The sequence below is a fragment of the Pleurodeles waltl genome, chromosome 7, assembly GCF_031143425.1.
Source record: "Pleurodeles waltl isolate 20211129_DDA chromosome 7, aPleWal1.hap1.20221129, whole genome shotgun sequence".
Classification (NCBI taxonomy): domain Eukaryota; kingdom Metazoa; phylum Chordata; class Amphibia; order Caudata; family Salamandridae; genus Pleurodeles; species Pleurodeles waltl.
The window spans coordinates 1,028,213,497-1,028,227,229 of NC_090446.1; the positions used below are offsets into that span (position 1 = coordinate 1,028,213,497).

The 13,733-nt window shown below is 46.6% G+C and overlaps 1 protein-coding gene across 1 annotated transcript in view; it reads right to left on the bottom strand.

Annotated features, from left to right (window-relative positions):
• The window catches only part of PRKAR1A (protein kinase cAMP-dependent type I regulatory subunit alpha), a 252,595-nt gene that overhangs the window by 156,415 nt on the left and 82,447 nt on the right, over positions 1 to 13,733 (bottom strand). Inside the window, exon 6 of the mRNA XM_069199844.1 lies at positions 8,618 to 8,664. Coding sequence (XP_069055945.1) covers positions 8,618 to 8,664 — 47 coding nt within the window. The remainder of the gene's footprint in view (positions 1 to 8,617; positions 8,665 to 13,733) is intronic.

Here is a 13,733-nt window from a genome sequence, read left to right on the forward strand (position 1 = left end):
CCGTTTTCTCAAAATGGCATCAATGACAGGTTTGCTGTGGTAAAAAAAACAAAAAACACTATCTTTACAGCTTTCAGTAACATGCAGAGCTGCATGGTAACTCCTCATCTGGTAGACAGTATCTAGCCGCAGATTGCTTACCTTAGGATATTCCCCAGGCATCGGACTGGACCCAGAAACTTTTGGTGAGAAGTACCCCTGTGCATCGGAAGGTGGCCTCGTTCGGCTTTGAGTGGTGTTGTCCATGCCAGCAGTGATGTTCAGACTGCTTATATAGGCACCAACAAGAACGTTGATGTCAGTTTTTTTTTTTTCCCCGGGGACTTTCCACATCAGAAGCTCTGAACCACGAAGAACACCGAGCACGGGTGTGTTAAGCTAGGGCCCTTGAAGGAAAAAAACAGTTCTTAATTCAAAAATCTATTCGCAGAGTGGGGGAGAATGTTTGGGTCAGTAAGGAATCTGCAGTTAGATAGTGTCTCTACCAGATAAGGTGTTAGCAAAAGGTAAGTAAATGGCTTATCTGATAAAGACTTCTATCTGCAGATAACTTGCCTTAGAATAGACACGCAAGCAATACCGCCCCAGAGGAGGGCCTGCAATACGTATTAGAGTACAAAGTCCAGGCAACATGACCATCACGTTCAGCCTGACTGCTCAGGCAGTGGTGCTATGTAAAAAAAATAAAAAAATAAAAAAACACAAGCGCAGGCATGCTCACATTGATGTCTGACAGTACTCCAGGACAGAAACTTTGCAATCCTAAGGCAGTGGTCGGAGCCTTGGCTCTGGCTGAATGTGCCTGCAATCCTTCAGGAGGTTTCTTTTTGGCCTGATAGTAGCGGACCTTGATGCATACCACTATCCATCATGAGATGGTCTGTTTCTGTACGCCTTTTCTTTCTTAGATCTGAAGTACCCCACAAAAAGTTGATCGCCCACCAAGAACTCTTTAGTGCAGTCAAGGAGGAACGACAAATCTCTTTTTGGGTTCAGCCGATGAAGTCTCTCCTCCTCTTTAGAAGTGAGAAGCGAAGAGTAAAAGGTAGGCAGCGTGATGGATTTGCCTACATGAAAGGGAGTTACCACCTTTTGTAAAGAGGACCAGTTTGTCTGGGTAGATGCTGAGAAACAGAGGATGTGCTGACAGTTCCTTTAACTCCCTAACCCTCTTGGCAGATGTTATCACCACTAGGAAAGACGTTTGTATGGTCAGAAGACTGAGGGCAGTTATGTAGTGGCTCAAAGGGAGCACACATCAAAATCTTCAGAACTAGGTTGAGGTCTCACTGTGGCATAACCAAAAGGTGCTGGTGGGAGCACAAAGACCTTTTAGAAACCTATGTACAATAGGGAATTTGAAAAGAGATGGCTGATCTGGCAAATGCATAAATGTTGAGAAAGCAGAAAGATAACTTTTTAATATGCCCAAAGTAGAGCGCCCTGATGGGCTAGAGTAAGAATAAACAAAAAGAACCTGTGAAAGGGGTGCAGATATAGGTTTAAGTTCTGGCAATGGCAGGCGCATATCGTCTTGGTGGAGGGATGCCTGCCAAGATAACAATGCAGACTTTCGATTGAAGGTTGAAAGCCGTCAACTGTCGTGGCTAAATTTCCACACATGATGTCCGAGGGTGTAGAACCCTGCCCTGCTGCTGTGACAGAAGATCCTGACAGAAGACATGGCAGCCTGATTGCAGGACCCGTGGTCGTGCTCAACAGCTCTGGATACCAGACTCTCCCTGTCCAATTCGGAGTCTCATCAATGACTTTGGGTTGGTCGGTTCTGATCTTCTTGAGAACTCCTGGTAGGAGTGGTATGCTCCGAAAGTACGCCCAGAAAGAAACAGGAGGCCAGAGATCCACAAGAGCCGAAAAGCATCTCAAAGCAAGAGCTGCCTTGAAAACTCTACCACGCAAAACAGATGACTTTGCGCATTTGAGACTGAGGCGAACAGATATAACCAAGGCTCTCCCATTCTTCGAAGGGACCATGCACCACTTCTGGATGGAGATGCCATTTGTGATCGGCTAGGCATCAATGGCTGAGTTTGTCTGCTCGGACGGTCAGAAAGCCAGCCAGGTGTTGAACCACTAGGGATATGCCCCAGTGTTCCAGACAAATCCAGAGGCACAAAGTGTCCACGACCCCACAACACCCTGCTTGTTGCAATACTACATGGCCACGGTGTTGCCCTTGAACACCTGTACCAGCCTTTTCCTGACTGAAGGAAGAAAGGCTTTTAATGCCAATGAGAGCATTTGAAGCACCAGTAGATTGATATCAAGTCTACATTATGCAGGAGACCAGAGTCATTTGATCTTTACCTCTCCCAGATGGCCGCCTCAGCCCAGGAGTGACGCATCGGTTACCAAAGCCAATTATGGTTGGGGGAAGAGACAGGGTTCTGCTACAGAGACAATCACAGTTTGTTAGCCACCACTGCAGGTCTTTTGGGGTTCCCTCAGAGATCTGGATCATGTCAGAGAGATTTCCCTGATTCTGCACCCCCTGGAACTTGAGTCCCCACTGCATGGTCCTCGTATGTGGGCATATGTTACTAGCAGGAGGCCATGAGGCCAGCAACCTCAAAGTCAGTCACACTTAAATCTGAGATAAAGGCTGAAACATCGGTAACAGTCAGAATATCCTGGACCTGCTGCTCGGGAGCATGAGCCTGAAACTGAACAGTGTCCAGAACAGCTCCAATGAAAGGCGGCGTCTGAGAGTCAGTCAGGGGTGACTGGCTTGTTAATGCACTCCAACGCATGCAGAAGGTTCACCATATTCTGGAGGTTGAAGAGGACTGTGTAGTGGGGAGTCACAATTCAAATATAAACACACAGTGCACCATAAATATACATTTCTTATATCTCTTTATGTTCAATACAATATTGATGTATTAAAAAAGTATATACAACAGACAAATTAAATTAAGCGCCAATCATAGTAATGTCCTGTTGGGACAAATTTAACAGGAAGAAGCTCTCAAGTTGTCAAAACATGTTTTGTAAAAATACAAACCTGCTTCTTCGGGGCAAATTTTCTTTTCAAAATCCTATATCTTAACCATTATCTGAATTTAATTAGATTCCTTGAGTGGCAGGTCATCTCAAGAAAGAACAGTTGTACAAGTTGCCAGCAAAGCTACTGTTACAGCTGCAAAATATTCAATGTCCAAAAGACCCGCTAATCCAAACAACAATCCATCCAGTAATCAGCATGGGATGACTTCAAAGACAAAGCCTTGTTAAGCCCATAATAAACGATTTGCTTTAAGCATACCAAATTCTTGTGACAGATTTTCAACAGAATTGTGTTATTATAACAGAGTTTCAGCTCAAACCTCCTCACTGAATGGTTTGTTTAAAATCTCTCGCAAGAAGTTGGAGTGGGGTGGGAGGAGTGGTGGGGATTGGTCACAAAGGGGAGGGAGTAGCCCTTTGGACAAGCTACCGCCACTGGATGCCCTTGATGGTCGGAAGGCAAAGGGTTTGAGGCTAAAGGGAGGGAGGAGCAAGAAGGGTGGGAGGACAGTGGGGTTGGACTGGCTCGACTTCTGGTTAGCAACCTCATCTAGTCCACAGGAACAGCATCCTCAACCATGAAAAGACGTATTTTTTGTTGTGGTTGCAGGGTGTATAAAGATGCAGTTAGACGACCCTTCCGTGGCCACAAAAGGGGTAGAAGGTGAATAGGGGTTGGCAGGGGGCGTGGAAAGGCCCAAGACATGGCCGTAGCCCTGCAGTCCTTAAAGCGCTCTAGCGCAGAGTCCAAACAGATGTCAGTCATCAAAGGGCATGTCCATGGCCGAAGCCTGGATTTCCCCGGAACAGCCAAGCTCTCAACCAGTCGTGGCACCTATGGGACACAGACTGTGAAATTGCTCTGCCCATCAAGTCTGTCACGTTCAACCACATCCATCCAGTCAGTCACTGCTTGAGAGAGTATGGCTGTGGCCTCCGCAGAGACATGGGCCGTACTTGTGCAAGTGAGTCTCAGATCATATAGACGTACCGGCCCAAGAGGCATGCTGTGTTCACCGACCAAAGTGCCAGACTGGCAGAAGAGAATATCCTCTTCATGAAGGTGTCCTGCCTTTTGGATTCTCTGTCCGGTGGAGTGGTATGGAATGTGCTGGTATTGACTTTAGAGGTGCAGGCTTGGACCACCAAACTCACCAGGCTGGGGTGCTGGGTGAGGAAACTGGCGTCCCCTAGGGCAGGGTGATGGCAGCAGGTAACTGTCCTATCCACAGGTGCCTTGGTATTGGACTAGGGCGCGAGCAGCAAGTCGGTAAGGGCTTCAATGAATGGGAGTAATGGTTCGGTGTGAGCAACTCCCAGCCAAAGCAACTCCGTCAATATGTTTGTCTTGACTGCCACTGAGGGCAGCATAAGGTCCTTAGTCCTTAGCTGCCCTCCGCACCAACATTGCAAAAGAGGCACCATCCTCTGTAGCTACGGCAAGGGAAGAGACCAGACTATTGTCTAGGGAAGTGTCCGATCCACTGATATCCACCAGATCGTCATACCAGCTGTCTTTAGGATCTTTTAAACCCCAGTATTAAGGTTCCACGGACCCCTCCCAATCTCACACAATGCATGCCTGTCATAGGAATAAGACACTGGCTCCGATATGGGGCGCCAGGGACAAACTAAATGCAGGTCCATCACCGATATCGATCGATGACAGGCACAGCATGGCTTAGGACTTGGCTTTCTGGTGGACATCCCTTACACCAGGAGACAAAGTCTTGTAAAAACTTTGACAAAAGTTTGAAAAAAGTTTGAAAAAAAGTCAGTCAAAAAATTAGTAGGGGTAGCTTTTCTCTGGATCTGCGCTGACTGGCATGGAAAGAACTGATGTCAGCGTACTGGTGTGGCACCTATCTCAGCACTAAGCACGTTACTTATGCCAGGGCCGATGCCTGGGGGGAATTCTAAGGTAAGGAATCTGCAGCTAGAAGTCACCATTAGCTTTTTCTTTTTTTTCATTTTTTTTTTTTAACTATAGTTTTGGCATTCTTCTAAGATGTAGGTAATTTTTCTGAATTTGTGTTTGTTCAACCTACTTCAGTTTGTGGTGGAAATAGTTGCCAGAAAGCTATACACTTCTAAAAAGTAGACAAAATTCAGAATTCAGCAAGGGGCCCAATTGTATAGATCCCTCAAGGTTCTTCCAAAGAAACTGTTGAAATAAAGAAAATATGCCATTTGAAACAACGTTTTCATCTGTAACTTCTTGTCACTATGTCAGATTTACAAAAGGAATACACTGGTAGGTCCACTAGACTCTTCTGGAGACTGGGATTTATAGGGTTGGTAGGTTCTCTCAAAAAAAAAAAAAAAAACCCGCACACAGGCACGCATACCCAACAACTGAGGTGCACCTTAAAATTGTTTTTCATTGTGTACAGAGTATAGAGCAAATCACATGGTAAAATAGGAGTTAAAAATGAGTGCGAAGGAAACTTATGCATTTCTGAAATAAACCATGAATGGGGATTTTAGAAGAATGGCTATTTGTCTATCTCTGAATTTGTGAATACCCATTCTAGCATATGATTCTTAGGGCATTGTGCAAAATGTCGTCTTTATTAGACATTCACTTTAATTTGGTGGGCACAAATGCAAAGAAGTCCTATTGGTAATATCAACTGTTCTACTTTTCTGCAGCGTCATCTCTTGATAAAACTGGTTCCCCAACTTGTGTGTCTGGGTCTAGCACCTGTGACACAATATACCCCAAAATGTGACCACGAGACAGCATATTTTACCCAGCAAAAACCATGCTTTGTTAAAACGTGGGTAGGTGCGGATTTTGGGCTCTAGCTCAGTCACCGCCCAGGAAAACCTACCAAACCCAGACATTTCTGAAAACTAGACACCCTTATGCCTTGTGTGGCTCTCATCAGTTTTGACACTGTGTGTAGGGACATTGTCCAATGCAATGGATGTAATTACCACCTTAAACCCTATGCATACATATATGTAGGAAGATGGTCTGGTGTGTGGTAAGCACCTATGGTGTCATCACCTTATTCCAGGTATCCCCTATTAATGAAGTGTAGACAGTGTCTAGGAAGCCAGGGCTCTCTACAGGTCACTGTGTATGTGTAGCTAAGACTTATCTAGGAGACATGCAAAATGTACGCAATATCACTATAGTCATACAGCACTTACACACATGAAAGAACTACACAGTGTTACAAAAATAAAGTACTTTACTATGGTAACACATATGCTAAAATAATGGATAGGCAATACTCCACAAGGAGGTAGTAAACACAATATTATGTACACATTAGAAGTCAGTGATAAGCATAAAAGGCAATAGCAAATAGTAAAATAATAGACAATAGTGAAGCCCGGCGAGGGGGTTGGGCGGAGGAGATGGCAGCCATTTACAAGTGGAATGTGAAAGGCAGTCCCCTACCCAAGGAAGTGGAATAAGTAGAGGGGAGCTGGAGGAACTAGGAACCCCAAAAGGTCATTACCAGGGTGCCCCCAAGCTACCAGGAGAGAAGAGGTAAGAACATGTTTTCCCCAAACCCACAGGGGAACTTTGGAAAAGGACTGTGCAAGATCCACACAAGACTGAAGAAAGAAAAAGGTGGATCCTGACAAAAGAGGACCTATAAAAGAAGGGGACCAAGTTCAGTTCAAGGTGGATTGTCCGGTTGTGTCAGGAGCCACTACCCACTCTTCAGTGGATGCAGAATATCAGCAGTGCAGAACAGGAGCAGAAGAGGAGTTCCAGAAGTAATGCAAGTGATGTCCCACGTCGGCTGTCGTGTTGCAGTCAGTCAGTAGTGCTGGAAAACCACCAACAAGCCTTGACAGATCTAAGAGTCGGAGAAGAAGGTTTTGCAAGGCTGAAGAGGACCAGCAAGGCCCAGGGGATCTCGACCCAAGGTGACCCTCAGCAGCTGGGAGAGTCACAAGAAGAGGAGGCAGCCCCCACAGGCAGTAGGCACAGGAGTCGCAGTGAGGCCCACTCAGCACACCTGGAGAGGAGTCACACGTCGCTGAAGCAGCAGGCAGGAGACTGTACTTTGCAGAGAAGAGTGATGGAAGTTGGGATTAAAAACGGAGCCTGATGATCCCTTGGAGGAGGAACAAACACACCTTGGTAGCTGCAAGAGTCACGGTGCACAGGGGTATTGTCCTGCAAGGAAAGGCAAGGGCTTACTGTCTCCTAAGTTGGGCAGCTGGTAGAGAGGACCAAGGGAATCCTTCCAGACAACCACCTGTGAGCAGGATCTGGCTGTGGCTCCCCCTTAATGTCCTGGTCCCTGAAGAGATCAAGCTAGGATTGTCTTTTTGAACGTGAAGATGAGGATGGTGGCACAGGATGGCTTGAAGTGCTCCGGTGAGACATCAGCTGAAGACCCGATGATGATCTAACCATGGGTTTTTTCAAATGAAATGGTGGACAGTACTGAAAAGGCATTCCAACCATTCCGGAGACTGCATTGTCAGTGCAAGAAGCCGAGGAGAAGAGAAGTCCCCGAAAGTGGACAAGTCGTCTAAGAGGGGTTGGTGGGGTCACAAGGAACTCGAATGGCGAAGCTGAGTGATGAGACAAAGCGGCAGAAGCTGTCAACTCAGAGCTCGGTGAATGCAGGTCCAAACCTAACAGCAGAAAGAATGAATCTAAAAACGGAGCCAGTGGCCAAGGCGCATTACCATCAATAAGTGGACCATGCCATGACTCGAAGACATCTCAGAAGAAAATCAAGATCCACATGTCTAAGCCCAACACTAGTGGACAGGACTATGCACAGCATGTTTATCTACAGCTTTAAATGGCACGAACACTGTAGTTCCATTCACCAAACAAAGTGTTCAGCTAAACGTAGTTCAAAGCAATCACCTTACACAATGAATGTCCTTAAGAAATTTGCCATATTGCACAGGCCCAAAACCAGAAAGCCAGATTTCTGTCCACCACTCACCATTGAATCATGTTAAACATGTGAAACAAACTCAGTATTCTTTCAGTGGTGTCTCAGTCCTTCGTTCTGATACCTCCTTTGCCCCACTCCCCCCAAACTACAAAAGCATTTCCTATCCGAGTTGCAAAGGATAATGTAGATAACAAATATCAAATGGATGCCTAACTGTTTAATACTCTTTGGCGATGTGATGAATTAGTTATAATAATAGCTGAAAGCAGAAGCAGGAAGATTGTAGAACCATTTCAAAACATTTGACCAATAGATTCTAATTATTTAATGTTTACTGTTTACACTTCTACTTAAGATATCTCTGCAAGTCCCCAAGCCAACAAGCCCACCCTTTGTTGTGCCCGATTTTACGTTCAGATATCTTGAAAAGATACAAATGCCCTTGTACTCAGATTGTATATTTGCAAAACTGCAAATGTGGACATTTGGTAGGCCAGGCTGTCTTTGGTAAAATGTCCTTGCAAGTAATCCCAGAGCTGGACATACCCGTTTCCTTATTTATCTTTATTTACCTCTTCCTCATTCATTCATTCTTCCTAAGGTATTGAAAAATGAAGCTCTCAATCTATTAATCATGGAAGCACTAGTACAGTACCACACTACAGATAAAAGGCCAGTAAAATGTTTTTAAAAAAGCCACTTACATCCATTTCTCCTTGATCAATTACGTAGAAGTTATCACCTTCATCACCTAATTAAAAAGAGAAAAAAAGAACTACATTTAGTATTATGCATGAAGATCACAGTGTTTACTATAAGGAAAATAGAATTACAATCTGTCCAATGATGACAATGTAAGACTATGTTCAAACATATCCTCATAAACAGCAGAGAAGAAGTGCAAACTAATATGCTACTTTAAGTAGAAATTTGATCAACTGCAGAGAAATGGTAAGGGCTTTTGTGTCCTGGCATCTTTTGGCACGTTTCCCCTCTTTTTGCAGTCTGATTTCCAGTTTTTATGGTATTCTGTACTCTGTTTTTGATAGTTTATTGCCTCTGTGCACTTCACCGCTGCTGATCAGTGCTAAAGGGCAAGTGCTCCCTATGTAAATTGTACTGCTAATTGGTTTATCCATGATTGGCAAATCTGATTTACTAATATGTCCCTAGTAAAGTGCACTGTGTGTGCCCAGGGCCTGTAAATCAAATGTTACTAGTGGGCCCGCAGCACTGATTGTCCCACCCACATGAGTAGGCCTGTTAGCATGTCTCAAACCTGCCACTGCAGTGTCTATGTGTGCTGTCTTGCACTGATAATCCGACCTGGTAAATGTACCCACTTCCCTCTTACTACATGTAAGGCACCCGTAAGGTAGGCCCTAGGTAGTCCCATGGGCAGGGTGCAATGTATGTTAAAGGAATGATATGTACAGATATGTTTTACATGCCCAGACAGTGAAATACTGCTAAATTCAGTTTTCACTGTTGCAAGGTCGATCTCTCTAATAGGTTAACATGGAGACTGCCTTTAAATATCTTTTAAGTGTAGTTTCCCTTTGGGAGCAGTTAGTGATATTCAGTTTAGGGTCTCTGAACTCACAAATTTTAAAAATACGCCTTTTGGTAAAGTTGTTTTTTAGATTGCCCACTTTCTAAAAGGTGCATTTTCAAACTGGCATAGTCTTGCTTAAACCACTCTATGCCTCCGCCTGCTTGTGTATTCCACGTCTGGGTCAGCCTGACAGTTGGGCGGTTGTGAATTACCTTCAGACAGTGAAACAAAGGGAGCTGGGTTGTAGCCTGCAAATCCTGATGAGTATCCTGGATTGGAGTGGGGAAGGAGGCGCTGACATACATGAAAGGACTCTGCCTTTCCTCACATAATGAAGTCTCCAACCGCTGGTGTGTGTGTGTCTTGGGCCAGGCCTGGGCAATGCAGGGTCTTGTCAACAACAGATACTTTCCTTTGAAGTTTGCCTACTTCAAAGGCATAAAGGGGTATAAGTAGTGGACCGAAACCCCCAGACTTTTAGAACACCTCTGGATCAAGATGAACTTCTTCCAAGGAGAAGAGCTGAAGAGCTGGAGAAGGAGTACTGCCCCTTTAGTGTGTGTGCTTTGCTGGGTAGGCTTGCAGTTGCTGCTTCTGCCTTAAAGAGGACAAAGACTGGGCTTTGCTGTGTATTCAGCTTGTGAAGTTTCTCCAAGAGTTTGAAGTAGAGCGTGCCTCCTGTTTGAGGTCTCAGGGATATCAAAGACTTAAGCTTCATCTCCATAGAACACTGGAAACTATATGTTTTGTGCTGCAACAGAAGAAAAAGCACCGCGAAGCAGTCAGCGACACCGCTGCCTGCACCGTGACCTGACAATGCCACACAGAGCAGTGCCCCATGTTGCACAGCAGCCCTGGTTTCATTGACGCCGTCGCGGAGCTGCTTGCTTGCACTGTGACCTATAGGGCCCCACACTCCGTATCGCCTTGCTCACAACGCAGCCTTGAAATCCCTGATGATGTTGTACATCTACACCGCTGTCTGAACTGTGGCCACCACTCGTGAGGTACATGAAGCACCGGCTCGCACCGCAGCCCTGGTCCACCTGCGCCATCGATTCCAGCATTGTCACCAGAGGCCCCTGTCTGCACCATGACCCGTGGGCACCGCGCAGAGCGAGCCCCGCGTTGTACTGCTGCCTTGGACCTACCGTTGAAAGCACTTCAGCAACGACAACACTTCCTGCACCGTGACCTGTGGGCGCCGCACGTCGCATCGTCCTGCTTCACACCTCAGCGCTGACGCCATCAATCCCAGCACTCCTGACTTTATCATCAGCCTAGAGTTTGATCTGCAACGCGTGTGACTTCAAGGGCCGGACGACCTCTGCACCGACCTCCGGAACTGACAACCGCCGATGCCACACTCCGGATCTCATCGTAAGGATCACAATGCCCTACATTTCCAAAGTACTGTTTGGGGGTTTTCCCGACACCGGAGCTGGCCCGTGATGCTGAAGCCGGCCTGAAATGATTGATTTGTTGTTCATGACACCATAATAGCCCCAGGCACAGCTATCACCTTCAAGGAACTGTATTTTTAAGTAATTATTGCAAAATTCATAACCTTATTACTGTATGTTGGAATTTTTTTGTTTTGGTCTTGTTTTACATCGATAAATATTGGCTATTTTTCTAAAACGGATGTGGTGTTCTTTTGTAGTGTTTTCACTGTATGTTATGTGCAAATGCTTTACACAGAGCTTCTTAGATAAGCCTGACTGCTCGTGCCAAGCTACCATGTGGGGTGAGCGGGGTTATCTGAGCTGGGTATCTCCCTTATCCTGGCTCAAGTGAGGGTCCCTACTTGGACAGGTTGCAAACCGACTGCCAACTAGAGACCCCATTTCTAACACTGGTTGTCAGTGGTGAGGCTAGGACTTGCATTTGTACTTGACCTACAGTGATTGGTGTACACTACGTGCATATCGCAGACCTCTACGTATCACATACAGGTTTTTAGATTTTTCCTTTGATCTATTTTTGGTCTTGAGTTCAAACTTGAACTTCCTATTAAATCATGTCTCAGTCAAGAGCATCATCAGTTACATCCCTGTATTTGTTTTTGAGGAGGATAGGTTGGAAACCTACACTGTGAAGCTTTTGCAGACTGACTTCAGTTCCTTCAAAGTCCAAGTTGGAGGCCTCACTAAGAAGGTGGAGCTACAAAAGGCTCTGAAGGCCTGGGTAGCAGCCAGGAATGCCAGTGGGCATTCTGAAGATCCAACTGGGAAGACCGTGGAGACAAATCCAAGGAAAGATGTGCTGGGAGTGCAGGAGCTGCGAGGGGTGGGGGTGGGGGGGGGGGGGGGAGGGACTGGTAATCCTCCAAGCCAGGGACCAGTGGTGGTGGTGGTGGTGGTGGTTCAAAGGGCATGACTCCAGAGGAGCTGGAAGACAGGAGAGAAGCCAGGAGACATCAGATTGAGTTGGAGAGGCTTGTAATGGAGAAGATGATGCTCTTAGATCATGAGCTCAGAGTAAAGGATCTGGATCAAAGGAGTAGATCCAGCAGCGATTGTGGCAGCAATGCCTCAGTGCACTCAGATAGGGTAGTCCGCATTCCCAAGAATGTAGGAAGGGAGTACAAGAAGATGATATCCAGAGGTGGTTCCAGGGATAAGAGGCATCTATCCACATGAATGGGGTCCCTGAGAAGAGGTGGGGAGCAGGATTGTGAAACCACTTCACAGAGGAGGGGAGGAACACTTTGTTAGCTTTGGGTAAGGGTACAACCTCAGCTATTCTGACTTGAAGGAGGTCCTTCTCACCAGGTATGGTCTCACTCCTGACAAGTATAGTGATCAGTTTAGAGGGAGTAAGAAAACTTAGTTAGAATGTGTGGATTCTTTTTTGCAGGACACTGGATGGTTGGGTGAAGGGCAGTAATGTCAAAGATTTTCAGGAGTTGTACAACTTAATTACATGGGAGCACTTGTCTAGTCTGTGTTTTGCAGAGTTGCACCAGCACTTGACTGATAGTAAGCTGACTTTGGGAAACCCACTCGGGTAAAGATCCCCATCGGTGCCCGAGGCACAACGGGTGCCATCACTGTACTCAGAGGGATAGCTTCAGGGTACCGGGTGGCATGGTCCACCAAGACTAGGATGAACCTGTTGCCCAGGGCTGTTTTGGGGGTCCAGAGGCCCTACTATGTCAATGCCCACCCACTCGAAAGAGGTGCTCATGACAGGAATTGGTCGGAGGCTTTACATTTCCCTCCACTTTTGCCACTCGCTTTGCAAGTCTGGCAGGTCCTTCAGAAAGCATCTGTATTTTTTCTCAGAAGAACAGATCAGAAGAAACTGGAACCTGAAACAGTGACCCAGGTGCCTGTTAAGAGAAAGGCCAAGGGGCGTGGGAAACCCACCTCTGAAGTTCCCCTGGTCTGGGAGGAGGCGGACCTTGAGGGGGGACGCTCCGGCACCTCTAGGGAAACAAGCAGCCGAGCTGTGACCTACCGGTGCTGACCCATTGGCAGTGAGTTGGGGATCCCACCAGGGCGGAGTTCTGTGCAGAGCAGAAGGTGTGCCCTACTCTCATGGGTCTTAGGCAGCTGTCTGAGGACCAGGCAGGTGGCGCTGAGCCCAAGAATCACCTAATGTATTGGGAGAATGGTCTCCTGTACAGCGAGCCTAAGGATGCGGAGCCTGGGGCAGCCCGTGTGCTGGTGGTACCCCAACGCTTCAGAGCCTTCCTACTGGGTTCGGTTCACAATGTGCCTTTGGCAGGACATTTGCAGGAGGGCAAGACTTTTGACAGGCTTGTCACCCACTTCAACTGGCCCCAAATGAGAAACAAATGCACGACCTAGCAGACTTGCCAAGCGAGTGGCAAAAGTGGAGGGAAATGTAAAGCTCCCCTCCAACCCTTTCCTGTCGTGAGCACACCTTTTGAGTGGGTGGGTATTGACATAGCAGGGCCTCTGGACCCCCAAGACAGCCCTGGGCCACAGGCTCATCTTGGTGGACGATGCAATCCAGTACCCTGAAGCTATCCCTCAGAGTACAGGGACGGTGCCGGTTGTGGTCCAGGCACCGATGGGGATCTTTACCCGAGTGGGTTTCCCCCAAGGAGGTGGTATCTGACAAGGGTACCAACTTTATGTCCATGTACATAAAGGCCATGTGGAAGGAATGTGGGGTCAATTACAGGTTCACCACTCCTTACCACCTCCAAGTAACGGGTTGGTTGAGAGTTTCAACTAAACCCTGAAGAACAAGTTACTTACCTTCGGTAACGCTTTTTCTGGTGGATACAATAG